The sequence below is a fragment of the Dermacentor variabilis genome, chromosome 2, assembly GCF_050947875.1.
Source record: "Dermacentor variabilis isolate Ectoservices chromosome 2, ASM5094787v1, whole genome shotgun sequence".
NCBI lineage: Eukaryota > Metazoa > Arthropoda > Arachnida > Ixodida > Ixodidae > Dermacentor > Dermacentor variabilis.
The window spans coordinates 225399419-225427224 of record NC_134569.1 but is presented as its reverse complement, the minus strand read 5'-3'; the positions used below and the strand labels follow the sequence as shown (position 1 = coordinate 225427224).

Here is a 27806-nt window from a genome sequence, read left to right as displayed (position 1 = left end):
GTGTACCTTTAACCTTCCGTGAAAGGGTTTCGGTGACTGATGTCACCAGCGTGTCAGGCAACCATGCTACTTTAAGTCGCTTGATCTGATTATCGAAGGAGGCCTGCATCGTGTGAGTACCCAATTTCCTGAGGGCAGACTTCAAGAAGAGCAAAGCAATTCCACTCTTGACAATTTTGGAATGACAAGAATGATACGGCAGCAACCCTTTCTTGTCACGTGGGAAATAGTGCCGACAAGCTTTCCCGTCATGAAACGTTAATCTGAAATCTAAAAATTGCAGGGTGTTACGCTGTGGCACTTCATGCGTAAACGTAACCGCTTTGCCATCTTTCTTAATTTTTTTTAAAAGTTATCGCAGTGCTTCACTGAGCCTTGTGTGTTAAAGAGTCGTCAATATATCTAAATACTTTTTAAAATATTCAAAGTGCTGCCCCGTTTAAAAGCCTCATCGAGCAGTCGATCAACACTACATAAGAATATGTTGCACAGCAGCGGCGCAATACACGAACCAATGCAAAGTCCGCTTTTTTGCTAGAAGAGCTGTTTGTCAAAACAATAAAGGTGCTGTTAAGATAGGCTTCCAATAACGTTAAAAGGTTATCAAGCGTAACACTGGGTAGATCTTGAGAAGCTATGATGTTGCTTTCTTCCTTGCACATTTTTACCGCAACAAAAAGTACATCATTTGCAATCGAATAAAAAAGATCCTCAACATCTAAAGAAAACGTATTGCCTATTTGATTGTTTCGTAGAAAATGCACTATGTCTTGTGAATTGCCTGTCGAGAAAGGGTCATTTACATTAACACATTCTAGCGCCTTTACAATTTGCCTACTAAGTAACAACTGCCACGTGTCTCGTTCTCTCATGATGCTCCTAAACGGCACATTGGGCTTGTGCGTGTGTTGTCTGTGTTGTCTTCTATATGTCTTCCTTTCGTGTGTGTTTTAACTTACGACAAAAAACATGTCTTTTAACAAGCACCAACTAGGCTAACAAGCAGTTATCTGCTATGTTATTTTTAGTGTGAAGCTAGTAGAACCTGGGCACACTATATCTAACCTTCTGGGCAAGGACTGCAGTATGGTAGGCAGTGTCGGCGGGGGAAGTTTGAAACGAAATAGATGGTACAGACGGGGCCTTACTGTGTAATTGTCAGGGTAAGAGAGCACGAACGAAACGTTCTGTGTTACAGAGACTATCACTTCGAAGACATCGAAGTGACCGTGAAATCGTTCCGATTTTTTTAATAAGCGTGATAGTCTCAATAAGCAAGCTCCCAGAATCAAGTCATCGCTGAGGCAAAAGCCATAATAAGCGAAGCTCCATTGCTTGTGAGCGCTGCATCTGCTTTGTTGCGGCATGATTTGTCGATTATGTGGGCACTGATATTAGTATTTTAATGCAATGAACTTCAAAAGCGTCCCAGCAAGGTATGAATACACTAGTCGGCCCGGAAGCAATTAACACCAACCAGTCGAAGATGTTCAATTCTCTTTCTGACACACCCTACCGGGCTCCGTCGGTCGGATTGCACCCTCGACCATAAACGAGCCTATTGCTCTCGTCCACGCGCGAAACAAAATAACCGTCTTTGTGCGCTCCCTCTTCAAGAGGTCATCATTTGTAATGGCTGTCCTCTTGTCAGCTGGATTTCCGAAAAGCAGAGCGCAGAAAGAGAATCAGAGACCACCGTGTGATATGTTGCTGCCATGCGATAGGCATGCACTCTTGTGATTTTCCAGATAATCTTGAAAACTATCTCGATTCGCACTGCACCACGGCGCCGTAGCCAAGAGAGGCTTCACATTCACGTTGTCGCACTTGTTCAGGAACGTTTACCTGAGTTTACTGCTAAGTATTATCATTCAAAATATTATTAGTCAAAATATTTATTAAGAGTAACGTATTTAATATATATTACAATTAGGCAGGACGGCCGCTCATTGCAAGCCTTCAGGAAACTTGCACTGGCGGGCAGATTTTCAAGCGCTACATTGTTCCTTACAGGCGCTGGAAGGTTTGTCCCGAGACGCATTCTACGCGGCCACAAAAGTGGGTCGGTACGAGCCAGACTGCGAGCGCATGTTCGACTTCAGCGGCAGCCGGACACTGGAAAGTGTCAGGGAGAGCCTGGAGAAGATGAAGCTCACCTACTTCGACGTTGTCCAAGCAAGTGAACGTCCTGTGGTGGCATTCTAGGCTAGTCATTAGCCTGACACAGCCTATTGCTTTTAAGTATTTGTATTCAGCGTAATTCATTTGACCATAGCAGAAAGTTAACAATTGCACTTACGGTCGTACGTGCGAGTTTCGCATGCCATGTGGTCTTGACAGGTGAGATCTGGCATGACCACACCGCATAGGGCTAGATGTCTCAAATACAAAATACTTCCTGTTTAAAAACAAACAGTTAAGGGGGCCACCGTGCTCTGCGTGCGACATACCGGAAGGAATAGCCCACCTAATTTATGCTTGCGGGCTAATAACTACCAAGAACAGTCTTAATGGCCGCAATGCGCATTCATCCAACACTGTTATCCATTAAGCTCAGACACATTCTTGGCCCACGAACCCACGTTACCAGTGCATATCGGTCAATGGAGGTGCTTTTAAAATTGCTCGGAGACACCGGTCTCATGGAGACAATTCAGTTTGTTGAATGTGGTGGCGTATTTTGTGCATGTTGGTTATACCATGCATTGCGCATACCATTTTTTTCTTCGTCACAGCCGTCTGTAGTTGCATGTCAGGCGTGCCTACAGGCTAACGTCTTCAGGATTCATTGCAAAGCTCCCCCACCTCTCTCTCTCTCTCTCTCTCTCTCTCTCTCTCTCTCTCTCTCTCTCTCTCTCTCTCTCTTTCTCTATCTCTCTCTCTCTCTCTACAGTAAACAAAGCCAACCTATAGAGGGGGACGGGGAGGGATGTAACGTGTTGATCAGATTTACAAAATGCTCGTCAGCTGTTGCCAATAGTTTGAAACATATAAATGGGATGGACGCGTCAGAACGCTGAACAGCCGTTGCTGTGTGTAGGCTGCGGCTAGCGATGGTCCGTCGGAAGGATTTGTAAGTAATGTAGCGTTCCTAGTTAAAGGACACAGTAGACGTAAAGCATTGCTGTGGAACTGGTGTCCATCTCGTCTACATTTATTTCTCACTTCTCTCTTCTCTCCCTCTGTCCCCCCGGTTCCCGCGCTTCTTCATCTTCTATTCGAAGGCTCATATCGCTTCACCCTTCCAGGCTTCTTTTGCTAACCCCTCCTGGGGTAATACTTGAAAACGTTTCCAATCGAAGCACATTCAACTGAGCCCCGTTCACCAATGTACCACACAGTCTTCAATATTCCTTTCTGAGTGGCTGTCTTTCTCACAGAGTAAGGACCATAAAATTTGGCACTGGATTCTCTTACTCCTTTCCTTACTAGAATGAGGTCGGTGACTCGAATGTCTGGGATATCTGAGCAATGTCTCCTGTCAAAATTTTTTTTCATTCGTTTACGGTACCTCTCCTCCTGTGATTTTTGTTTCCTCTCCTCGACGATATTGAGATTTTCTAACAGCCCCAGTTCACGGTCCGCTTGAAGAATAGGGGTCTCTCCTGAAGAAGCGAACTGCGGGCTGCATCCCAAGCCACTGGTGTAGGAGCGATTGTGATGTCTTACAGCTGCTTCTAAAGAGCATTTCCATCCACCAGAGAAACTATCGTACATACTGATGTATTGTTTCACATCTCGTATAGCACGCTCCGCTAGCCCATTCGCCGCGGGATGGTATGGCGCACAGAATTTGATTGATATATTGTGGTCTCGAGCCCATCTTGCTAGTTTTTCACTCTTGAACGCTGGACCGTTGTCACATACGATCTTCCTGGTTGTCCTAAACATATCCCGTTGGAGGAGGGGGATGACACTATTCGCATCTTTTTCTCCTGCCCGTGCCGCGACCATCCTGGTGCATCATCTATAGCCAGAAGAAAAGCTTGCGTTGTTCGGACTCCTTCTCGTTTCTTATTTAGCTCGGCAAAATCCAGGTGTGTAACATCAGAAGACAATTTCGAGTGGCAAGGTATTATCATGGTGTCCGTAGGCTGCTTATATTTCACTTTGTTGACAAATGTGGCATGAACGAACGATTGATGTCTTCTTTCATGTGAGGCCGTGTAAATCTCTTGACTAGTTTGTTGTAGGTGCGCCAAAATCCATCGTGTCCTCCACATTCTGGGCTATCGTGGTACAAATAAAGCACCCGGGGAACCAGCGTTGGCGGGACTTGATAGCGACCTGCCATAAAAATTAATTGTTCAGTGCCTTCCCACAATTTTACTTCATTGATTTCTTCCAATTGTTCTTTGTTGGCCTGTATCATCAGTCTAGACAATGTATCTGCATCAGTCGAAAGAGGCCCAGGTCTGTGGGAGATGGTGAAATCAAACTGCTGCAAGTAGTTCACCCATCTGGCGATACGTCCCTTAGGTTGGGTCATATTCAAGAGATGAGTGAGTGCCTGGTGATCCGTGAACAAAGTAAACTTCGCACCTTCTAGGTACGTACGGAAGTACTGAATTGCTTTAAGGACAGCAAGAGCTTCCTTTTCAGTAGTGGTGTAGTTGACTTCAGGTGGCTTGAGGGTGTAGCTGTAGCAGCCTACTACATGTCGCTTTTCTCGGCCAGATGCTTCTGCACATTTCTGGTAGAAGACTGCACCTGTTCCATAATGTGAGGCGTCGGTATTCAGTTCAAAGGGTAAAGCGAAATCTGGTATGCGTAGAATAGGGTCAGCATAGATTCTGTGCACCAGATCACGGTAGACTCTCTCACATTCCTCATCCCACTCAAATGAAACTTCTTTCTGCGTTAGGCGCGTGAGGCATCTTCTTTTTATAGCAAAGTCTTTTATGAAAGGTCTGAAATGTCCTGCTAATCCCAAAAACACACGCAATGAGTGGACGTCATATGGTTTCACCAGTTGGGATATTCTCTCGACGGACTCTTGTTTCGTGCTTTTGGTAGTCCAATCAAATACTCTTCCAAGAAACACAACTTTTATTTGAAAAAATGCACTTTTCTTATAATTCACCTTGAGTTGTGCCAAGCTCAAGGTATTTAATACCTGAGAAAGGTGTTCCTGATGTTCAGCCTCTGTTTTGGAGAAGACGATAATATCGTTTATGTACACGTTACAAAAGACACCTAGGAAAGGCTTCAGGACTTCGTTCATAATCTTCTGGAACCATGCCGGCGAGTTTTTCCAGCCGAAAGGAAGCCGGTTATACTCGTACAGATCGAAGGGCGTGATAAAAGCAGTGTACATTTTTGTTTCTTCGGTTAGCGGGATCTGCCAGAAACCTTTGCACAAGTCAATGCGTGAAAAACAACCACCTGTCTCATCTATAATCGTGTCTATCTTGGCATGGGAAATGGTATAAGTTCTGTCTGGCGATTGAGAACCCTGTAATCTGTGCACAGTCTGAAAGTTCCATCTTCCTTCGGCGCAATAGTTATGGGAGAAGCGAAGGGTGACACCGAAGGCCGGATTATATCGGTGTCTAGCATCTCCTGAAATTATTTCTTCAACCATATCTTGCGTTCTCTTGACATGTTATAAGGTGATTTTTGGATGACGGTCTCGTCAGTTAGTTCGAAAGGCACCTTTTGCGACTTCATCGCTTGTGGATAGCTTCCTATGCATACCAGTTCAGGATAGGTCGTTGCAATATCCTCCGCGCACTTGACAATTCGCAGGTTATCTTTTCTATCTTGCTGTGTCTCTTCCCTTGATAGTCCTTCCACTAAAACTGCATCGTCCCAGTATACGTTGATTTTTAGTTTCTTTATATCTGGTCTGGATAGCAGAAAGTCGTACGTCACCCCCGTTATCACCGGTATTTCACTCTCTATTTCATGACCTTGGAACTCGATGTTTACTGAGGCCCACTGATTATGCATTGTCACTTTTCCTTCGTACCGTTGCACCCGTAGTACTCTTCCACTATGCAGGCGACTTGAATCTACCAGCTTGGCATTTATTATAGACACAGAAGCACCGCTGTCAACCAAAGCCATCATATGTCTATTTCCCACTTTGACAGGAATGTGAAGTACGCTAGAGCAAGTTAAATAAACAGTCTCAGTTGTGGTCATCGGGTCGGACTGATCACCCTTGTTTATTAGTTTTTTGTCGTCGGAGGCTCTTGAGCGTCTGAAAGTAGGAGGACAGGGTCGTTGTCGACGTTATTCACTCGAGCTCTGGAGCACGCCAACCCAAGTTCTCTGTACTGCCTGCAAGGTGGCTCGGTTCTCGCAGATTACGGCTTGACCAATCCGCGCTGGTCCGTCTGAAGCGACTGCTTGAGTCCGCGGTTATATTTTCTTCTGAAATAGATGGTATGCCGTGAAGGCACTCCAGGAGCCCGTCTATAGTTTTAGGTGATCGTGCTTGTACTAGCTTCAGGACTTCCGCGGGCAATCCGTGCATTATTTGTGCTACTATGGCAGAAGGAGGAAGCATAGGCTCGGCCAGCTTTAAAAGGCGGTGTTTTTCAAAGAAATACACGATGGGGGAGCCCTGCTTGAATTTGAAATTAAGCGCGGCGTCCCATCTTTGCGATGGGTTGCTTCGGAATGTCGTCAAGAATTTTTCCTTCCACTGGTTTCAAGAGTTGCCAACATCTTCAATAATGTGCAGATCGTACCACTTCCGTGCAACACCTCTTAAATAAGTACGCATGTTGGTAATCTTGTCCTCATTAGAGTGCCATTTGTTCTTCCCAGCGGAATATTCATAGAATTCAAGCCAGCTTTCTTGGCTTGAAGACATGCCGTCGAACGCATCGGGTTCTACAAAATTAGTCGCCGGCTTCTCAGTGTTTAGAGAGCTTATAAGTGACGTCACCAGTTGGTATTGTTGCGCCATCTGTTCTTGTTCTAGCGGAAGAGCTTTCAAAACGAGGCTCACCTCTTCTGTCGAAGACCGTGATCCAGAGTCTTTTCGACGCATCGGTTGAAGAACTAATTCATCGAAAATCGCCAGACGCAAGTTCACTTTCACTGCACCCTTCCGACGTAGTTCAGCAATGTCTATGGAAGCCTTCTCTAAAACCAGGTTCACGAGTTCTGCCGAGTTGAGTTCGCGAGGTAGTTCCACCACTGGTTCGTCTTGAGCTTGGTATCTCGAAGAAAATGATCTTCTCTGCTGAGGTCTCCTCGAGGAAAAATGTCACCCACATGTCGGAGTCAGTTGTCGGCTGCGCCAAAATATTGTAGCGTTCCTAGTTAAAGGACACAGTAGACGTAAAGCATTGCTGTGGAACTGGCGTCCATCTCGTCTACATTTATTTCTCACTTCTCTCTTCTCTCCCTCTGTCCCCCCGGTTCCCGCGCTTCTTCATCTTCTATTCGAAGGCTCCATACCGCTTCAAGTAAAAAATATGCACATATTAGGCGAGAGAAACTGGTCATGTGTCTGTCTCTTTGGCTACTTTTATCTTTGCTTCCCAACTGTTTAAAGTAAACAGGTCACCCTACATTCTTCACCTCCATGTTTCAGCTAGACCGACGGCAGCCCTTACTGACGCAAGCCAAAATTGTGGGTTTCCGCAAAACCCATCTGTGAGAAATTATCTGCATATAATGTAGTTGTGCGGCTGCGTGCACTAGAAACCATAGTAGACTGCAAACAATATGTGTTCATACTTGCGAAAGCTCTAACAATTTTTATAAAGGTTCAGTTCAAGCTACGCGAAAGAACTAGTACGCAATGTGTAAAATGATTGCGGGTGCCCTGCACTTTCTCAGTGCACTGAACGCTATACACGCATGCATTCTAATCCAGCTGTGGGCAATAGTAATGAGTCCTTTCTTTGCAGCGAACTAAGCGGTAAATAGCCACAATGATCCTCAAACAGAATGGTTTGCTGTTGTTCGAGTGTTGAGTTTGATTGCCTGGTATCTGTATAAATAACTTTAAAGCAATTAAAAAAACACATGTAAAACGCGTTCTTTGGTGAACCTGTGTCCACCAGCCTACCAATATTGAATCGAAATTAGGAAATATTAAATTAAATTAACAACTCTAAGTTAGTTTTAAAAAATGAAGTTTCGGAACTCTACTATTACTGATTTGGTCGCGGAAAGTTGGTTATTATTGCAGAAAAGAAAGGGAGCCGATCAATTTTTTGAGAGTTTGCGGCGGAAGTCCTCTGCTTGAGAAGCTTGGTTCACCTACGAGTGGCGAAGGGTTTAGGGCAGAAGAAAGGATTTAGCGCGAGGACATGTCCTGTAGGTAAACACGGAGGACTGCTGGGTAGCACTGGGTACATTAGGCAGAATGGGTGACTGCCGTGCAGCACTCGCGTGATGGTTCTGATGACATTGTTGGTGCGGATGGCCATTGGCGCTTGGCGTATAAGGGAAGCGTCACTGTGAAATTGTTTCAGGTTTTACCTAAAGCAACACTTAGCGCACAAATAATGACTACAAGTGCGCAAGAAAAATACAGGTGCATTTGCTTTTTGTTGTGATGTTCGTTTACGAGTTGTTCGGTATTGTGTGTTGACGTTTAAACTTTTCAACCCGACAGTCTACCGCCGCACTGTCGGACGCACTTTCACGCTACAGCAGCACGGGAACTTACGTCATTTTTTTCACCGTTGGCTTGATTTTAACTGTCTCACTTTTTTTTCGATGTCACATTTGCTTTCCGTGCGGCCTAGGTTCACGACGTCGAGTTCGCATCTAGTGTGGATGTGATTGTCAATGAGACCTTACCGGCCTTGGAAAGACTTCGGTGCGCCGGAATCATTCGGTACATCGGAATCACCGGCTACCCGCTGCACGTGTTGAGGTAAGCTTTTCGGGTCTGACACACCATGCATTTGGTTGTCATGCTTGGCTAGAATCATATTGAAAAGCATAAGTTCATATGCTTACATCACTGGTTTTCTGATAAATTTGCAGCGCAGACTTGTCTGCATGGGGATACATATCTTTCAGACAAGCGACATTGTACTAAGAAGTAGCACAGCATTTAAATCACCGCATAGAAGATTCATAGCTGATATGCCACGGGTAGCCAGTGTGCGAACCTTGGTGATGGCAGAATCACTTCCTGCCTTACGCCGCCACTTACGATAATACGATAAACATATTGGTAATTCTGAAGGTTAATACAATCCGGCTTCTCTAAACATTTTAGTTGATGCACATGAGAAAATGCTGCTATTGTTATTTTATATTTTACTGTGTAAGTTGGTAACAGTAAAGTCGGAATAGTAGATCTCCCTCATGTATCCCCACTCAGGGAGGTGCTTCAGAAAAGTTCCGTCCGAGTGGACACAGTCCTCAGCTACTGTCGCGGCACGCTGTTCGACGACTCGCTGGCCGACTACTTGCCATTCTTCCAGGTGGGTCACGCTGCGCCGACGAAAGTCGACGCTTCATTTTATTTATCGAGCGTCCGATTTGTCATACATTCTACTTCCTAGGGTTGTGGGCGTATTTATGAAACGGACACATAGGCGTGGATACGTGCATGAAAAAAAAATTCTGGGGCTTTGCGTGTCAAAATCATGATCTGATGAACCGCGCAGTAGTGAGGGACCTCTAATTAATTTCGGATACCTTGGTGTTCTTTCACGTGTACCCCGTGTACGGTAAAAAGAGTTAAATTTTTTTTTGCATTCCGCTTCATTATATTATGGCTATCGTGGCGAGGACACAACCCCCGACATCGATCTAAGCAGTCACTGGAATGCTGCGGCGGTACGTATAAAAAAATATCTAACAGAAATGCAGCATTGATATTTTAGTTCGAAAAGCTCAGACCGCTTAAGGTTAGTATATAGAGGCGAGAAACGAGAGGAATCAATGCCGTATGTGATTTTGTGTCCTACAATTTTCCCAACGCGTTAAGCAGGCAAAGGACGATGCAATTTTGCTTTATTGCCTACCTCGAGTCGTAAAAAAAACACACACATGAAAAATAATGAAACTACAGGAAGACATGCACGTCAAACCTTCAAACAATGGAGTAAATCCTTTTTGAGGGATTTAATGTTTATTTTAGAATATGAAATTCGTTTTCTATTTCTCCAATATATTATTTTTCGAACGTTACCTTTGGGCGCATTCGTTGTATACACCAGGTTTGGATCTACTCAGCCCTATAGCCGATTAATTCATATTTTCTTTACTGCCGTGGGCCGTAATATTGGCAGGACGCTATTTCACGGCCTTCTCTGTCGTCGATAAATACTGCAGCGTACTGCGACAGCCTTATTGTGCATGCGTCCATGAATGCGCGTTGTATAGCCTCGTGGCAGCGTTGTGAACATACATGAGCTTGCCGCTGTGGTATACGTATCCCAAGAGCGTGATGCTAAGTAAGCCAATCTTCTGGAGCTATCATTCGCGCTTGCAACTTAAGACACTGGCGCCGCTACATAATGAGTCTTGCGAATGCGTCACACTAGGAGCCATATAACGTGCAAATGTTTCACTGTGATTCTATTCCAATCTTCTAACGGTAGTTTCACGTTAGTGCCGACACAAACATCTGGCGTGGACCCATGACGTTGTTCGAACCGCACAATCACGCTCTCCCTTCATTAACACGAGGTCTTATTATTTGCTTTCAAAGTAAATAGCATTGTCTACCTTGGTTCGTTTTTCTGGTATAATTGACTTACAGAAGGCAAGGAGCGCGCAGAAGTGATAAGTTTTTGGCGGATTTGTGACGTCGCGTAAAAAACAGAAGTCGACGTAGCCCGAAAACTCTGGACCAATAGCAGAGGACTAATGGCTAAAAAGGCGTCGGCTCAGAAATTATTAATTTTCCTTCGTTTGGTCTAATCACGCATAATCAGTGAGCACATGTCACACCAGATGGGGCATTATCGTGGTTTTCGTGACATTGCGCGACCGACAGGCGACGTGAGTTGGTGGCCCGAAAATTTTTGAACCAATCGTGAAAGGCTAAATTCATAATTAAAATAGCCTTACTTTATAGCCCCACTGCATGGCTAATGGAAGAAAGGGAATAGAAAGACCCTGGAATGGGGGATTACCTTATATCGCCTCAGAGCGACGAAATTTGCGGAATTCATAAATGGCCTAAAGAAAACTTCTTTTTTCAGGAAAGTTGAAAGTTCACTAGTGCTTACACTTTTCAATACAAGTACTTGTAGGAGGCTGGTCCTGCACGTTATATAGAAATAACAGTATAACATGTAGCTAAATATACCAGCAACTGCCAGGCGCGTACCCAGGATTCTTCTCCGGGGGGGAGGGGGGGGGGGCAGGGGGTGCATCTTACAGAGTAGCCTGTGAGATGTACGTCTCCTTTACAAACAAGGAACCACATTAAATGGCCTCGCGGAAAAAAGAAGCACAAGAAGAGCACTGTCAAAAGCAAGTAAACAAGCGAAAGTCTAAAATAAATATTTCTGGTAGCGTTTTATGAATTAGGTCTGGAAGAATTATAGAGAAATATGTATTTGCGGAACAATCATAGTTCTTTTAAGTCCCTCGTTTACTGCTCTACCAAGGGCCAAAACCAGCTGGCATTGTTATCTGGGAAGTTGCGTAACGATGCGTGGCCGCCAGTCCCGTACAACAACGTAAAGCGCAGGACACTGCGGTTCCAGATGTACTACGACAACCGAGGAAGGTTAGAGAAAAACCCACATAAGCACAGCAGAGAAAAGGCCTCGTCAGGTGTCTCGACCGATAACTCTAGATGCGTCATTCAAAACGCACGGAATCATTCTCCACTTCCGGTGGAAGTTTCTCTATATACTTCCTTTTTAAATAAAGATGATGATCCATAAATATTTTCACAAACAATGGTTAAATTTGTTAATTTTTCGCTTTCCCTTCCTGCTTTGCTGTTGCCTCGGCTCTTAACCTTAGTAAATCGCGTAATTTCTGAACTGCTTGCGACTCTTGTTATCAGTTGCCGATTTGCGTGAAAAGTGCTGTGCGATTATGAAAAAACCATACGAGGTGACGGGTGACATTCATATCGCTTATTAGTTTAACGGCTTTGCTGGGTTTGATGACGTACACTGTTTCGCATGATCTCATTTTTCACTTTTCTAACCCATGTCATGGGCATACGGTTCCGAGGATCTGCCAGCGTCGCGGCGAGCAGTCACTCGAGGAAGTAATGAGGCAAAAGGAAAAGTTAAACGTAGCTGGAGGTTTCTCCTGCCGTAATTCATTCCAAGCGCATCCAGGACAGCCTCCGAGGACCAGCTTACTGCGAAATGGCTTTCCCTGCCCCTGAATGACTCTAAACAAGGAAGGTTGAACTAACGAAGGAACAGCGATGCGCGTGACCGTTGCAACAGATGGTGACATAAAAGTGGGGTTTGGCGTTATAAATAAATAAAATATTCTAAATAAAGCCATAAACTAACTGAATGCATCTCGAGTTAATCGCGCGGGCACCGAATCGATGAGGAAACTGGCCTTCACACCCCAGAAGGTGACGATAACTACCGCCATCCAAAAGGAGTGAAAGAGGCAGCAAAACGTTGACCGCCGAATAGTTGTGAAGTATCAAGCTTGATTTGGCGGCGCTTTAGGAATGTGTGTGAAGAGTGGAATCTTATGGGCATCATAACGAGTGTGCAATAGAAGTAGGTGGTAACTTCGTTAGACAAGATACCAGTAAGCTATCGCAGGAGACGAAAGATCTGATTAAGAAACGCCAGTATATGAAAGCCTCTTTCCCTACACTAGAATAAAACTGGCAGAACTTTCGAAGTTAATCAACAATGTAAGATAGCTGACATAAGGAAGTATAATATTGATAGAATTGAGCACGCTCTCAGGAACGGAGGAAGCCTAAAAGCTGAGAAGAAGAAACTAGGACTTGGCAAGAATCAGATGTACGCGTAAAGAGACAAAGCCGGCAATATCATTACTAATATGTATAAGAGAGTCCAAGGGCCTGATGAGTTCTACACAGATTTATACAGTACCAGTGGCACCGACTAAGATAATAGAGGAAGGAATAGTCGAGAGGAATTTGAGATCCCACAAGTAACGCCGGAAGAAGTAAACAAAGCCTTGGGACCTATGCAAAGGGGGAAGGCAGCGGGGGAGGATCAGGTAACAACAGATTTGTAGAAGGATGGTGGGCAGATTGTTCTAGAAAAACTGGCCACCCTGTATACGCAATGCGTCATGACCTCGAGCGTACCGCAATCTCGAAAGAACGCCGACATAAAAAATTAAATTGTGGGGTTTTACGTGCCAGAACAACCTTCTGATTATGAAGCACGCCGTAGTGGAGTACTCCGGAAATTTCGACCACCTGGGGTTATTTAACATGCACCTAAATCTAAGTACACGGCTGTTTTCGCATTTCATTCCCATCGAAATGCGGCCGCCGTAGCCGGGATTTCACCCCGCGACCTCGTGCTCAGCAGCCCAACACCATAGCCACTGGGTAACCACGGCGGCTAAATTGAAGAAATGATTGACCGATCAGCTTACTGCCCGTTGTCTACAAAGTATTTACTAATGTTGTCGCAAATAGAATCAGGAACACCTTAGACTTCTGTCAACCGAAGGACCAGGCAGGATTTCGTAAAAGCTGCTCGACAATATACCATATTAACACTATCCATCAGGTGATAGAGAGATGTGCGGAATATAACCAACCCTTATATGTAGCTTTCATTGATTACGAGAAAGCGTTTCATTCAGTCGAAAGCTCACCTGTCATGCAGGCATTACGGAATCAAGGTGTAGACGAGCCGTATGTAAAAATACTGAAAGATATCTATACCGGCTCCACAGCCACCATGGTCCTCCATAAAGAAAGCAACGAAATCCCAAAAAGAAGGGCGTCAGGCAGGGAGATATGATCTCTCCAATGCTATTCACAACATGTTTACAGGAGGTATTTAGAGACCTGGATTGGGAAGAATAGGCGATAAGAGTTAATGGGGAATGCCTTGGTAACTTTCGATTTGCTGATAATATTGCCTTGCTTGGAATCTCAGGGGACCTGGAGAGGCAAAGCAGAAGGGTGGGTCTAAAAATTATACTGCAGAAAACTAAAATAATGTTTCACAGTGTCGGCAAAGAAAAGCAGTTAACGATAGGTAGCGAGGTACTGGAAGTGGTAAGGGAATACATCTGCTTAGGGCAGGTAGTGACCGCGGATTCAGATCATGAGACTGAAATAATCAGAAGAATAAGAATGGGCTGGGGTGCGTTTGGCAGGCATTCTCAGATCATGAACAGCAGGTTGCCATTATCCCCCGAGAGAAAAGTGTATAACAGCTGTGTCTTACGAGTACTCACCTACGGGGCAGAAACCTGGAGGCTTACGAAAAGGGTCCTACTTAAGTTGAGGAGATGACGCAACGTGCTATGGAAAGAAGAATGATGGGTGTAACGTTAAAGGGGACAAGAACAGAGCACATTGGGTGAGGGAGCAAACGCGAGTTAAGGATATTTTAGTTGAAATCAAGAAAGATAAATGGGGGGGGGTGCATGGTCGGGCATGTAACGAGGAGGGAAGATAACCGGTGGTCATTAATGGTTACGGACTGGATTCCAAAAGAATGGAAGAGTAGCAGGGGGCGGCAGAAAGTTAGGTGGACGGATGAGATTACGCAGTTTGCAGGGACAACATGGCCACAATTAGCACATGACCAGGGTATTTAGAGAAGTATGGGAGAGGCCTTTGCCCTGCAGTGGGCGTAGCCAGGCTGATGATGGGTACCTTCCAATCCACCGCTCTGTTTCGATGGAGCATTTATCCACCGCAACGTCATTTTCCAACGAGCAGGAGACGCAATCGGCGACGCGGAACGCCGCCGGGCGTTGCTCGGCAACAATGAAGATGCCCCAGGTGGATACCGCGGGAGTGGCCGCCGATCCCATCATCGCCAATTTTCTCTCTCAACAACGAGAAGTGGACACCACTCCTATAGGGGAAAGGATGGTGGAAGATGCTGCCCTGACCATTTACGACGATGAAACTGGCGACGACGCAGGTGGCTGTTGGAAGACAGTCACACATAAGCGACACGTCAGTCAAATGCACGCCAAGACACAACCTTCCGAGAACATCTTGGGCATTCCGGATGCCTCTCAGCTTACCGTACGCAAGCGCAGTCGGAATGAGAACTTGCCTCGACTTCCTTTGCACGACGAAAAGATACTTCTGCTGCCTCATGGAGGACTTTGTCTCGATAAGTGGACGCACCCAGAACTCGCCAGTGCTTTATGGACTGCAGCCGGCTTGTCCACAGAGGATTGTCAGGACATCATATTCTGACTGCGACCTCAGCAGAACCAGGCAATCATCAGCGCACCCCAGTCACATGTGGCCGGCGCATTCTACAAGGTGAGGGAGCTGAACTTTGGTCAGTGGATCTATCCCATCACAACATATTTGCGGCACCAGGGAACTCATGCAAAGGAATTGTTCCTGGTTTTTTGCCCAGTACGCCATCTTCCAAAATGCTGGGTGAACTTTTCACTCCTGGAACTCAGATACTTCAAGCAAGAATGATGGGTCAGACCAAAGTTGCGTTGGTAACATTTCAAGGACTTAAAGTACCTCGCTACGTGCGTTTCTATTGTGCAGAACTCCGCTGCTACCCCATCGCCCCGCCAACTGGTATGCAAAATACCTCACAAGCTCGGCCATTGGGCTGATTACTGTCCTACGCCACATGTGGTCATTTGTGTGACGTGCGGGACTGACAACCCCACCCCATCGCATCCGTGCACCCCCCTCTGCAGATCCTGTGATGGGACCCACCCTACAATGAATCCAAACTGCCCGCGGCGTGCTAAACAGACACTGAACAAGGCGCAAAACTCTTGACAAAGAGCAGCGTGAACTGTAACCCTCCAGCGACCCGAGCACAATCACAGATACGGTGGAGATCTGAACGTCACGCACCCCAACGAAGGTGACCGGACAAGTACTGTCGGAGACCCATTCGAGATCGCGTCGCAACTTCCGGACCCGCTCCAAGTCTTGGTCCCGATCCAGCGAGGCATCGGTGCGCTTGCCGGGGAAGCGCCCTCCTTCCCCATCTTCCCAACAACCCTAGAAGAAGGCCCTGCAGACCGACGCCCCAGCCAATGTGACCCTGGCCCCCTCAGCGGTGCAGCGGACCCCGGAGAAGAAAACAGCAACGGAAGCGCCTCGGGAGGTAGGTAGGACGTAGGATCCCCCACAGCTCACTCCAACCTGGAAATCTCTCCCTACCCTTTCCCCTATTACTAATACGTTATCAACCCCCATCGTCTAATAGAAATAGCCTGTCTACGCCGTAACATGGAGGCGAGCACCTGCAAAAACAGATGTACGCGCTGGTGCCAGACATGAGCACTAGTATGCAGGTGGCCCTGGACAGGAGAGAACGCCAAATGGAGGACCTTTGAATAGGGATTACAGAGCAAATCAAACCATCTATAGAGTGCCCTTTCGCACGCATGAACATTCCTGGGCTTAGCAGTTGCAACGAAAGCCGACCGCCCGACCAAAGCTCTCAACCGCAACCTTCCAATATGGGTACCCGGTGCCCGCATCCCTATACATGACTTCCTGCTTCCTCTCACGATGATGATGGCACCGAGCAACGCAGAGCAACTAGTGGTGTGGCAGTGTAATTGTAGGGGTTCTGCCAAAAACGAGGTCGCCCCATCCACGAACCCTCCGGATGTCATCCTCTTACAGGAACCCAATTGCACCCCTTTTTTTCCGGCTACAGCAAACTCTCGGTTGTCTCTCCTCTTGTGGGAGCCTTAGTTTCGCAACATGTTACATGTCGCATGCATACGACTAGCATTGACATCTCTCATCAAATATTGGAAATAATTACGCAAGGGAAACGCAGCAAGAGTCTGTTCATACGCAATGTATACTGTTCCCCCTATTTGCGCACCCACTGTTTTCACCACCTACTAACTAAATTCGGTAGTTTTTAACGGGTTTCCAGGGTGTGCGGCGATTTTAACGCCCCGCGTACTGATTTGGGTTACGTTAAATCGCAGGCTAAAGGCACCCGCTTATGGAATGTCATCTGTAATATGAGAGACACACTGCTTACCGACCCAGAGCACCCCACTGGGATAGGCAAAAGCGTATCTCGTGACACCTGCGCTGATCTAACCTGCGTGCGCAATACTGGCCAACTCGTTGCGCACGGTCCTTTGGAGGGGCACCTTGGTAGTGACCACTCCATTGTGGCGACCACCTCGTCATTACGGGTTGCGTGCAGGCCCGAGCGAAATGTGCGTATAACAAATTCGGCGAAATTGGGGGAATGCCGCCAGAACCCACCTGAGGGCCAGGGGTATGAACGCTGGCTTGACTCTCTCACACAAGATCTAGAGGCCACCACGCGCACACTGAGTACCACAACTGAAACACCACACATAAACCCATATTTAATTCATCTTTGGAACACCTGGAGAGGGTTGGCACGGCAATGGGAGTGACAACGTCTCAACCGCAAACTTAGGAAACGTAATGACCAAATTACACGGGAATCGCAGGAGTATGCAAAGACCCTTGCGAGGAATAACTGGCGAGCATTTTGCGATCGCCTTTCAGGCACAGTGAGCACAGCAAAAACATGGTCGATTCTTCTCTCACTGACAGACCCCACCACAACAAAGGGAAAAACATTTCAACAGCTGCACATCCTAATGCACGAGTACAGGGACAATATGTCGACACTTCTCAGGGAGCTAGAGAAGCATTTCATACCCACAGGCCCGCCGCCGCAGTACCCTGACTATCCTTATGTAGGCGAGACCAATGAATTGCTGGATACAGACATCACGTCTGATGAGGTGCTCGTGGTCTTACAAGACCTACGCCGCAACATGGCACCGGGAGCCGACAACACACGATTCGCCACCCTTCGTAACCTGAGGGTCGCGGATATTAACCAGCTCAACCATATTTTCAATAATTGCTGACACAAGGGGTCGCTTACCCAAGCATGGCGACACGCCGACATTACACTGATCTCCAAGCCGGGCAAATCTGTAAAGGGCGAAAGCTTACGGCCCATCTGCCTAACATCCTGCAGTGGCAAACTCATAGAGCATGTACTCTTGCGGCCTCTGCAGCCCTTCCTCGAAGAAAAATCATTCTTTTCTCACTCTCAATTCGGATATCGAGGTCATCGGTGTGCCAAAGATTGGCTTTTATAATTGCGGGAGGAAATCATTGGACCTCCGTCGTGCGCCTAAACGAGAGCACTCATCGGCTTAGATCTAAAAGAGGCATTCGATAATGTTGAACATGATCTCATCCTTCGCAATGTTGCACGTTCGCACTGTGGAAGTCGTATGTATAACTATATCCGCGCGTTTCTTCGAGATCGCACAGCCACCGTAGGAATGGGAACGCATCGATCCAGTACGATTCGCCCTGTAGGACGTGGGACACCCAAGGACTCAGTTATTTCCTCTACTTTATTCAATATCGCGCTCGCTGGGCTCCCCGGCTGCTCGACCAGATCCCTGATGTCGCCCACGCTATTTATGCGGACGACATTACTATCTGGTCGACACGGGGTTCCGACGGAGTCATCCAGGACCGACTGCAGCAAGCAGTCGACAGTCTCCGAGTACGGGAAAAATGCGGCTTAATATGGGCTCCACAAAAGTAGGAGCTCATAATCACTCGCCCCCGCAGCTGGTCCTCTACTCTCCCTATCACTGTGCACATGGATGGCATACCCGTACTGGAGGATAATCGTGCTAGCATCCTTGACCTACACGTACAGGCGGATGGCAGGCTTAACTATACTGTTACCCTTCTATCCAGACAGATTGAGCTAATTCTGGTCGTGATCCGGAGGGTCTCTAGCAGGTGCTCGGGCCTCCGAGAAGAGGACCTGTTGCGCTTGGTTGAGGCATGCGTGATCGGCCAACTTACATACTATCTCCTATTTCAGCGGTTGACCCAAGCGCAACAACTTCGCATTCACGCAATGATTCGCAAAGAGATGAAGCTGGTCCATGGCCTCTCAAACTATACTTCCACACGCCGTCTCGTTAACTTAGGGACACATAACCCACTAGGCGAGCTGCTAGAGGCACATTGGGTCAGCCATCGCCAGCGCCTCCTACTCCTCCCTACTGGCCACCATCTTCTGACATGGCTAGGATACTCTGTCCCACCCCTTAAGACTGAAATCCATCCAACTACATTGTCGTCAGCGACACGCCAAGCACTAAGTATCCATCCATTGCCACGTAATATGCACCCCGAGCATGACAAAGGACAGTGCAAAACCCGTGTACGATACATTGGCCGCATGCTTGCAAACATCCCGGAAACACATACTTTATACACGGACACATCACGCACTCAAGAGGGCTGTACCTCGGTAGTTTTGGATGACACCGAATCCCTGAGAGACTCTGCTATGGTGCGCGGAACAAATGCCGTTTACGGAGAAATTCTCGCGTTCCTCTTGCGATTCGATACGCCATCCGTGTTCCAGAGGAAGCGTATATATTCACGGACTCGCAACAGGCATTGAGCGTTCCTATCATGACATGGCATACCGAGAGCGGCACACCACATTCTCAAACAGATCCCGCTAAATGCGCCAACCACAGCTCCCCGCATCCACTTACTCTGGACTCCTGGTCATACCCCGCGGCCGGGTAACGAACGCGTGCATGCGGTTGCCCGAGAAATTTCCCTCCAGGTGGGTGACTGGTTCAGGGTGGGGGGATCTCTTGCTCCGTTACAAAGAAATCCTCCGTTCTTATACACACATTCGTCGCACCTACTGCGCACCCCCGCCATCCTCGCGAGAGGAAGCAGTGGCATTACGCTAGTTACAAACCTCAACTTTGCCAAATCTTATCCCTCTCAATAAATTCTGCCCATACTGTTACGCAGAACGTTGCCCTGGCTGTGGCAGCTCGCCCACAATCTTCCATGTCCCAATTGAGTGCACTGCAAACCTTTTTCCTCCCTTGCCAACTCTGCTTTGCCCCCTACGAAACAAAGAGCTATGGGACGATGCCTTCCGCAACGGACCTCCCGAGGTCCTCCGAACTATGATACAACGGACTCGAAGCATCGCCGGAATCAAATTAGGGACGCTAGACTGGGGCTTCCTCCCACGCTCCTCTCTCCGTTCAAATAATAATAATAAAGATGTTTTGCTCTCTCTCTCTCTCTCTCGCTCTCTCTCTCATAGTCGATGCGACTGGAGACAAATCAGTAGCGGATCCAGTCGTGTACACAACAAGCTCGGTAAACACGGTAACTTTACAAGGCTCACATTATCATCTCAGAACCTATACTGGTGCTCATTTCAACCTTAATGTGCCAGATTCTGGACTATGTATCGTTAGGTCTCAATAGCCATTTTGGTCAAGTTTTCAGGGACATTATAAGGGTAGGTTTACACGTCAGACTTCATGTTATGCAAGTTGCAACTTCACGCCTAGTGGCTATACTTTGTTTCGTACTAAATTTTGTACTGTCTCGTACTGAGCTTAATTTGGCTGTAATTTATGCAAACTTCAGATCTGACGAAAAATGCCTCTTCAGGCTATTACCATTACTTAAGGTAAACGAACGCTGGTAACGCCTGATTGGAGAATATCAGTAAAGGCTTGCGCATTATTTTATATTGTTAAATTCATGGTCGGCTATGGTAAGCACCTTGCCTCGCGTCTCTTGCCTCCTCCAACGACGGCCGCTAGCGCTCTGTACCCGCAGAGCATGGGACTGGGTGTGGCCAACGCGGCCCCCCTTGGCATGGGCCTGCTGACGTCATCGCCACCGCCCGCCTGGCATCCTGCAGCTGAGGACCTCAAGAAGGCCTGCGCTGAGGCCGCCCAATTCTGTAAGGTAAGCTCGGCCACCTCAGATCTCTCGGCATTACTGCCAATATCGTCATCGCACTTCCCCTCCCACCGCGCCTTAAGACTGTGGAGCTGTAGGGGGCGGCCCTAGGCAGCTCTCAGGCTAGCCTGCAGGACAACATACTGCGCTGGGGCGTGGAGGGGATGGAGCTCTACTGCGAGCAGATGCCTCTGTAGTCTTCTACTCCCGCAGGTCCTGCGGGGTTTTAATCCGGTCAAATAGAGTTATTCATTCATTAAGGGACGCCAAGGAAAACATTTTAGCCATGTTAATATATTGCCTCCTGCAGCAGCAAAAAATAAATTCCACTCTTTCTTTGAAAAGAGGCTTGGTGACATGAAACTGAAAGACATAAAATCGCATTAGGTTGGTGCCACCGCCTTCACTTCTCACACCAGCTCTTCGTGACGTCATGCATTTTGACGACGTCTTCAAGGGCATGGTTGGATTTTTGTTGGTTAAGATGGACTACACTGCATTGTGAACGAACCAAATATTGAACATGTCCGGCTTCAAGATATTTTACTGCACCACGACAGCCCACATATAAGAATGTATTTGGAAATCTGTGACGTTGCATCCGGAGCTACTCGGAGTCGTGTGTGAGCACCACTCACTCGAAGCTTCGCGCTAAGGCCGGGAAGTGTTCCGGCTTTTTCTGTATATTTAATTCGATTAGCACTCTTGGGAAACTTGAACGAGTTTGCGGTAAATCTGTATGGTTGCCGATCTGTCTGTCCGCTTCTAAACATTTTCCCGCCAAATACGCTCACTGGGTATACGTCACAGGGAATAAGCCGTTTTTCACAATTATCATATGAACACCTGAGACACATCAACACTACTTACACACATCACAAGACAGATTGTTAATCCCTCTAACATAGCCAGTCATGTCAAAAGCATGCATGTGCCGCCAATTTTTCTCCAACCAAGTTAACTCATTCTTGCGGAACTTTCCTTTGCGTGTAAGATCTGGTTTCTTCGCAATACGAGATGTTGCAGCGAGAATCCAGCTACGGTGATTGTCTTTCTACGCTATGCGACAGCCACTATAGTTGCAATACTTACGCTTGCGTTTTTATTGAAAAACTTATCATGAGGCCATAAATCACCGTTAAAAGTGCACAGAAAGAAACCAAATCAATTTAAATCATGAATTAAAGTGGGCGTGGAACTAACTGTCACTACCATGGCATCCTAACTCTCATTAATGCTTTCTTTGACTCCCTGACGTTCAAACTGGTTTGTGAGTCCGTGTGCTTCCGACTAATGTTGAATAGTTCTAATTGAAACAGACTCCAAATAAGACCTAGCACATGAAGCTAAAGCAGGTGATTGCTTTCAGTGAGACAAGCTTGCCAGGCAATTGACGAGTGCGGTAACGGAACCCGCCCGGTTTATTTTCTATTGCACGTCTATTCCATAACCTGTTTTTAGAACTCTAAGCATGCCGTACGGTTCAAACGAGTTCAAGTGCGACTAAGGCGAGTCAGAGTAAGTACAAATTAGTACGAGTACCTGTGGCCCTCTTTGCTCGGCATGAGTGTGGTTAAGAATGAGTAAGCGTGAGACTGAGTCCGAGTGAGCTCGAGTGTGTACGAGTGGCACATCTGAGCATAAGTGAGTTAATGTGTGACAGACATTGCATGAGTCGAAATCTGAGTCAGTCTTACATTTTAAAGGCATTGGAGTGAGCCAAGTGTCTTTTTTCACATGTCATCCCACGTCAAGTGAGTCATCTGGATATCGGGTACATTCGGAAGCGAAGGTTATCGTACATCATGGCGCAGCGTCGGCAGCGTACTGTATGTTGGCTCCAGTCTTCAGTAGCCGAGCGGTAGTCTGACTAAAGGGTAATTGTGGTCAAATGGAACCAAACAAAATAGAATTCTCTTTGAATGCGATTGTCTTCAGGCTTCTAACAAATACGTATACTATAATAACAAAATTTAAATGACCCTGCGTCATAACAACTTTCGATGGTTCAAGATTGCATGGAGTCCCAACTATGCGACATATGTACACCACCCATGTACCACATGCGCACTACTAGGGTGCCTTACAAACATTGAGGCGTGAATCATTGAAGAAACCGCTTTGCGGTGGGAGTCACAAAAACACATTTCTGAATAGACTGTCCTGACTTCGCATCTTTGCGTACACAGCAGCAACACTGCCAATCACACTGAGCCGAGTGACAGCACAGGACGCTCATCTAGAGCCGACTTCGTGGAAAGAGATATAGATACAGTAGAAATTGCGAGTTTTTGAACTGGAAGCTTTGTACTTGTTTTGCGGGCAACTTGAAGTTAGTGATTATCATGCTCAGCACTGAAAGAAGGCACTGAAGAACACAGGTGCGGTGAATATCTGCAAATCAGACCTAGGACAATGCCGTTATCCAGCCAGCTTATTTCTGCCGACAACCCCATGCTATCAATAGTACCAACAATACCGCAGTCTTAACCCTCCACTATTCCCGTAGATTGAATAACTCATTATTCTTGTTTTAGGAGGCTGGTTACAGCATAGAGAGACTGGGCCTGCAGTACAGTTTGACCAAGTTTCCTGGCGTTCACACTACAATTGTTGGTATTGCAAGGTAAGCAATGTATAATGTTTATTTTTGAGTTGACAGAGTTAGCACAAGTTCCGGTCATTTCAATAATCTTTCCCATATATTTTTTTTCCTTGGTGAAAATACGTCAAAGCCGTCGCGGACACTTTCTTTTATTTTTTTACGTGATCCATGGACATATTTGTTAGTGTCTTGTCTATTCGAAACGTAAAAAGTTGACAGTGTTTTCTTTATTTTTAACTTCTTTTATTTATAGTGCATTTCTGAAATAAGGTTTGGTATAGCCGGTCCTTTCTGCGGCCAATAATAAAGATAAAGACGCGAAAATAGAGCATCGAGGAATAGCCTATGTTATGTATTGATGCCGTTCGTACAGAAAGCAATCGTACCAGCACGAGATACTGTGGAAACAAACAACACCGCTCGCCAAAAGACGATGACGTCCACAAAAATGAAGGAGCAACCAACAGAAAACAATTCAATTGAATTCTGAGGTTTTACCTGCCAAAACTACGAATAGTGGCGGACTCCGCATTAATTTTGACTAGCAGGGAATTTTCACCGTATCCCCAATGCAAAGGACAGGGACTCTTTCGCATTTAACACCCATCAAAATGCGGCCTGCACGGCGCGAAGTTGACCCCGCGACCTCGTGCTTAGCAGAGCAACACCCTAGCCGCTAAGCCACCGCGGTGAGTATGGCGTGTTGTGAAGTAGGTGGTCCGAGCGGCCACCAAGGTGTCCAAGAGATGGGGAGAAAAGGCTTTGTATACAAATACGCATGAATTACAACGGCTCCCTGGCCCACAACGTGTCAAAGTCTTTTCATGTCCGAGCACCTTCGCAACACTCAAGCTCCACTTTTTATGCAGTTCATTTCCACCTTTTACTCAACGAGGGAATTCAATGTCCTTCTTCTCGGCCAATCACAACCGTCGAACCGCTCGCAAAATCCCCCAACACGTCGCACCGTTCCGTATACTCCGCCTCCAATGTTGCACGATCACCCCCACATACGAAGAAACCACGTGGCAATGTGGGAACCTGCATTTGAATAAGTTCCCACGGAAGCCCTTAAGTCGGCCGCTTTCGTCAATTAGCGGGCCCTCCATGACGGTCAGCTTGTCAAAGTCAAGAGACTGGTCTTGGTGGTAGTTACCGTTTCCACGGAGGGCGTTGGTTCTTGTATCGAAGTTAGCTCCTTTGTCGACACGCTCGACGCCGGGCCACGTCTTAGTCCGGCCGTGCGTTGGTACTTCCCGTGAAGCACACAAGAAGAAATATTGCCGTTTAGTGACACACGAGGCCGATGATCCATTGCAGCCTGGGTCCCAGAACTCCTCTCGCCAGTCAGCTCTGGGTGGTCCAACAGCAGCAGATACGAAACATAACTACTTGTCCATTAGTCTAAGGTGACACTGATTTAGTCGCTGGCTCCCTGGCCTAAAGAAAACGACGAAGCCTGAATAGCACTCCACAGCTGCACATCTGCCGGTGAAGTATCATTTGTCCCGAGGGACCACCAGGCACAACAGTCGACAAAAGAGAAAGAAACTGTTCGCAGGTAACAAATATTCGCTATTATTTCCAACACACAGAAGCTCTCACATGCTTTGAAGAACGTTCCGTAGCGCTATGGTGTCGACTTCGCCTTTCTTCGCTCACCGAATAGGCTGCAGTGTGCACCTTTCAGAAGCGCTGGGATTTAAAACGTATAGTAGCCTTAACTGGTCAGCAGCCGAGATACGCAAATAACGTCGACACTACTCGTGAAAAACAAAGGACGGGAAAGACTGACAGGATCAGCTCAATTACAGACAAGGGTACCTATGCAAGGTGAATACACAAGTTTTAAGGAAGAGATAAGCTTTTAAGGAGATGTAGGCAAATTAATGCTAGAACTGAAACCATGGATAGCCAAAAGTTCTAGCGTTCAAGAGCTGCCGTTGTGTAGTATACCTGATTATCTCAAACATGCTAGGCGATTATTTTTTCCCAGCCTGTTTCAAAGAGAATGTCAATAAGTCATCATCACCATCTGCCCTCAGTGAAGACATGATTCCCGATTCATAAATCGCACTTTCTTTGCCGTCTTTATTCGCTCCATGATCTTGAAGACAAGATCTTCCTAGCAGGCTTCAAACGAATTTGGTGTATCTGGAATCTGGGTGACGTAATAAAACGAAGGACACCGACCAACAAAAGTGCTAAAAAAGGAATAAATCTAAAGGACGTTTCGGCTTCGCTACGGAAGCCTTGTTCACAAAGCGATGAGAGAAGGTTCATGGAAGTTTATGTATACTTCAGAACGTGACGTAAGCAGCGCGTGTATGACGGGGGGAGGGTTCCCTCATTTCGATTGAGCGTGTGACGTGTTTTTTGTATCTCCAGTGATTCCAGATACAGCCGCGATTTCAGGTTTCTTTCTTGGCCGATAATTCTCGAGCGATCCCAGTCAATCTTGTGGCCCGTTGCAGCCGTGTGCTCGGCAAGTGCAGTCGAAACTGTACGCTTCTTTTCGACATCTTTCTGATGCTACCTCAGTCTCTGTTTGAAGTTGCCCGATTCACCGATGTATGCGTAGTCGCAATCTGCGCAGGGTATCTTATAGACCACGCCGGGAAACGAGTCTCTCGGAAGCATGTCCTTACCGCCAACGAATGCTTGCCTCAGCTTACACACGGGCACGTGCGCCACCTCAACGTCATAACTGCGTAGAATGCGAGACAAGGTTTCACTTATCCCTGGAACGTAAGGTATGGGAGCACGCTTTCTTGGTCGGGGATTAGCCGGACGAGCTGGATTGGACAGACGGCGTTCAACAGCACACAAGGAGGTTGTAGGATAGCCGCTTGCCGAGAGATCACCTCGCACGTGGTCCAAGTCAGTGGAGCGACTTTCTGCTGTGATGCAAATGCAGTTCGTACGGTTGAGCAGTGAGGCAGCAACCAACCTTTTGTGAGCGTCTGGATGAACGGATTGAAAGTTCAGGTAGCGGCCAGTGTGTGTGTCCGTACGGAATACGCTGAACGAGAGCCATCCATCGCGTCTGGTGACAAGTATACATCTAAAAAAGGGAGTCTGCTGTCGACCTCTGTCTCACCTGTGAATTGGATGGCCTTTTCCTGACTGTTTAGGTGCGCAGTGAACGAGTCCAAAGCGCTGCGCCGAACCAGACAGAAACAGTCGTCCACATAGCGCAAAAAAACTTTTGGCCTAGGACTGAAGGACACGACAGCACGCCTTTCCAAACATTCCATCGTAAGATTGGCGGCCAACCTTACGATGTATTTGTAGGTTTGCTGTGGTCGTTGTATAAGCGTGGTACCACACTGCAGACCCAGTTTTAATTGGTCGTAAACGTGGCGAGACAGGCAGACAGACAAAGAACTTTAATGATGTCCTGAGAAGCGCCGCATTTAGACGAGCACCGCGAGCTTCTCCCACGTGAGGCCGGGGAGCCCTAGCCTGACCGCCGCATCGTGGGCTCTCTGGACAGCCCAGAATTCTGGGAGAAGCTCGGAAATCTTGATGACAGCGCTCCACCCCTCCTCGGTGACTTCAGTGGGCCCCCGTAACGAGGGGCACTGCCAGAGCATGTGTTCTAAGCAGATAACCGACCCGCAGTCCGGGCAGGAAGACTCGAAGGCGTCCGAGGCAATACTGCTGAGGAAAGCTAAACTGGGATATGACCTAGTCTGCAACATTCTGAGGGTGATTGCCTGAGACTTGTAGAGTTTACCATGCGGAGGCGGAAAAGCCCGCCTGCCCCTTTGATAGTGCTTGGTGACTTCGTTGAAGTGAATAAAATGTCTTTAAATTTCCCATACCCATCCTGCAGACATGCGTCCTCCCCGGCGCGGAGGGATAGAGCACGTGGCCGAGAATTAGCAGTATCACTGAGGTTGGTGGGGGAGCCTAGCTGAGAACCGAGATGTGCCGGAAACCAAGTAATGGTGTGCAGGGATATAATCTTATTGCGGAAAATTTTAGTGGCTTCAACGGAAATGGAGCCAGAAGCGGAGGCCCTAGCTGCCGATCTAGAGTTTGCTTAGATTTGCGATCTACTATCGTCCAGGAGGGTTAGAGCTATGGCCGCCTGCTCGGCCCTCGAGGGAATAGAATCTTTGAAAGATGCGGAATCGAGGATCGAGCCCTTGTCATCGATGAAAACGGAAGCGAACCTGGTCGAGCGGCCATACTGGGCGGTATCTACGAAGCAAGCCGAGCGAGACGTGTCTGAGATGCGCGACAGCCCTGGCCCTGCGCCTGCCGACGTTGTGCTGTGGATGAACGTTGCGAGTTAAAGGAGAGGTCTGAATGCTTGCCCCC

General features: G+C 47.1%; 1 protein-coding gene across 2 annotated transcripts in view; it reads left to right on the top strand.

Moving 5' to 3' along the window:
- The window catches only part of LOC142573131 (uncharacterized), an 83190-nt gene that overhangs the window by 24383 nt on the left and 31001 nt on the right, over window positions 1-27806 (top strand). Inside the window, exons 3-7 of one of the 2 annotated variants that reach the window (XM_075682665.1) lie at window positions 2014-2175; window positions 8718-8848; window positions 9305-9407; window positions 20747-20878; window positions 23410-23498. In XM_075682665.1, the coding sequence (XP_075538780.1) occupies window positions 2014-2175; window positions 8718-8848; window positions 9305-9407; window positions 20747-20878; window positions 23410-23498 (617 nt within the window). Of the gene's footprint in view, window positions 1-2013; window positions 2176-8717; window positions 8849-9304; window positions 9408-14812; window positions 15856-20746; window positions 20879-23409; window positions 23499-27806 lie in introns of those variants that run through there. The other variant, XM_075682664.1, reaches the window with a different exon arrangement.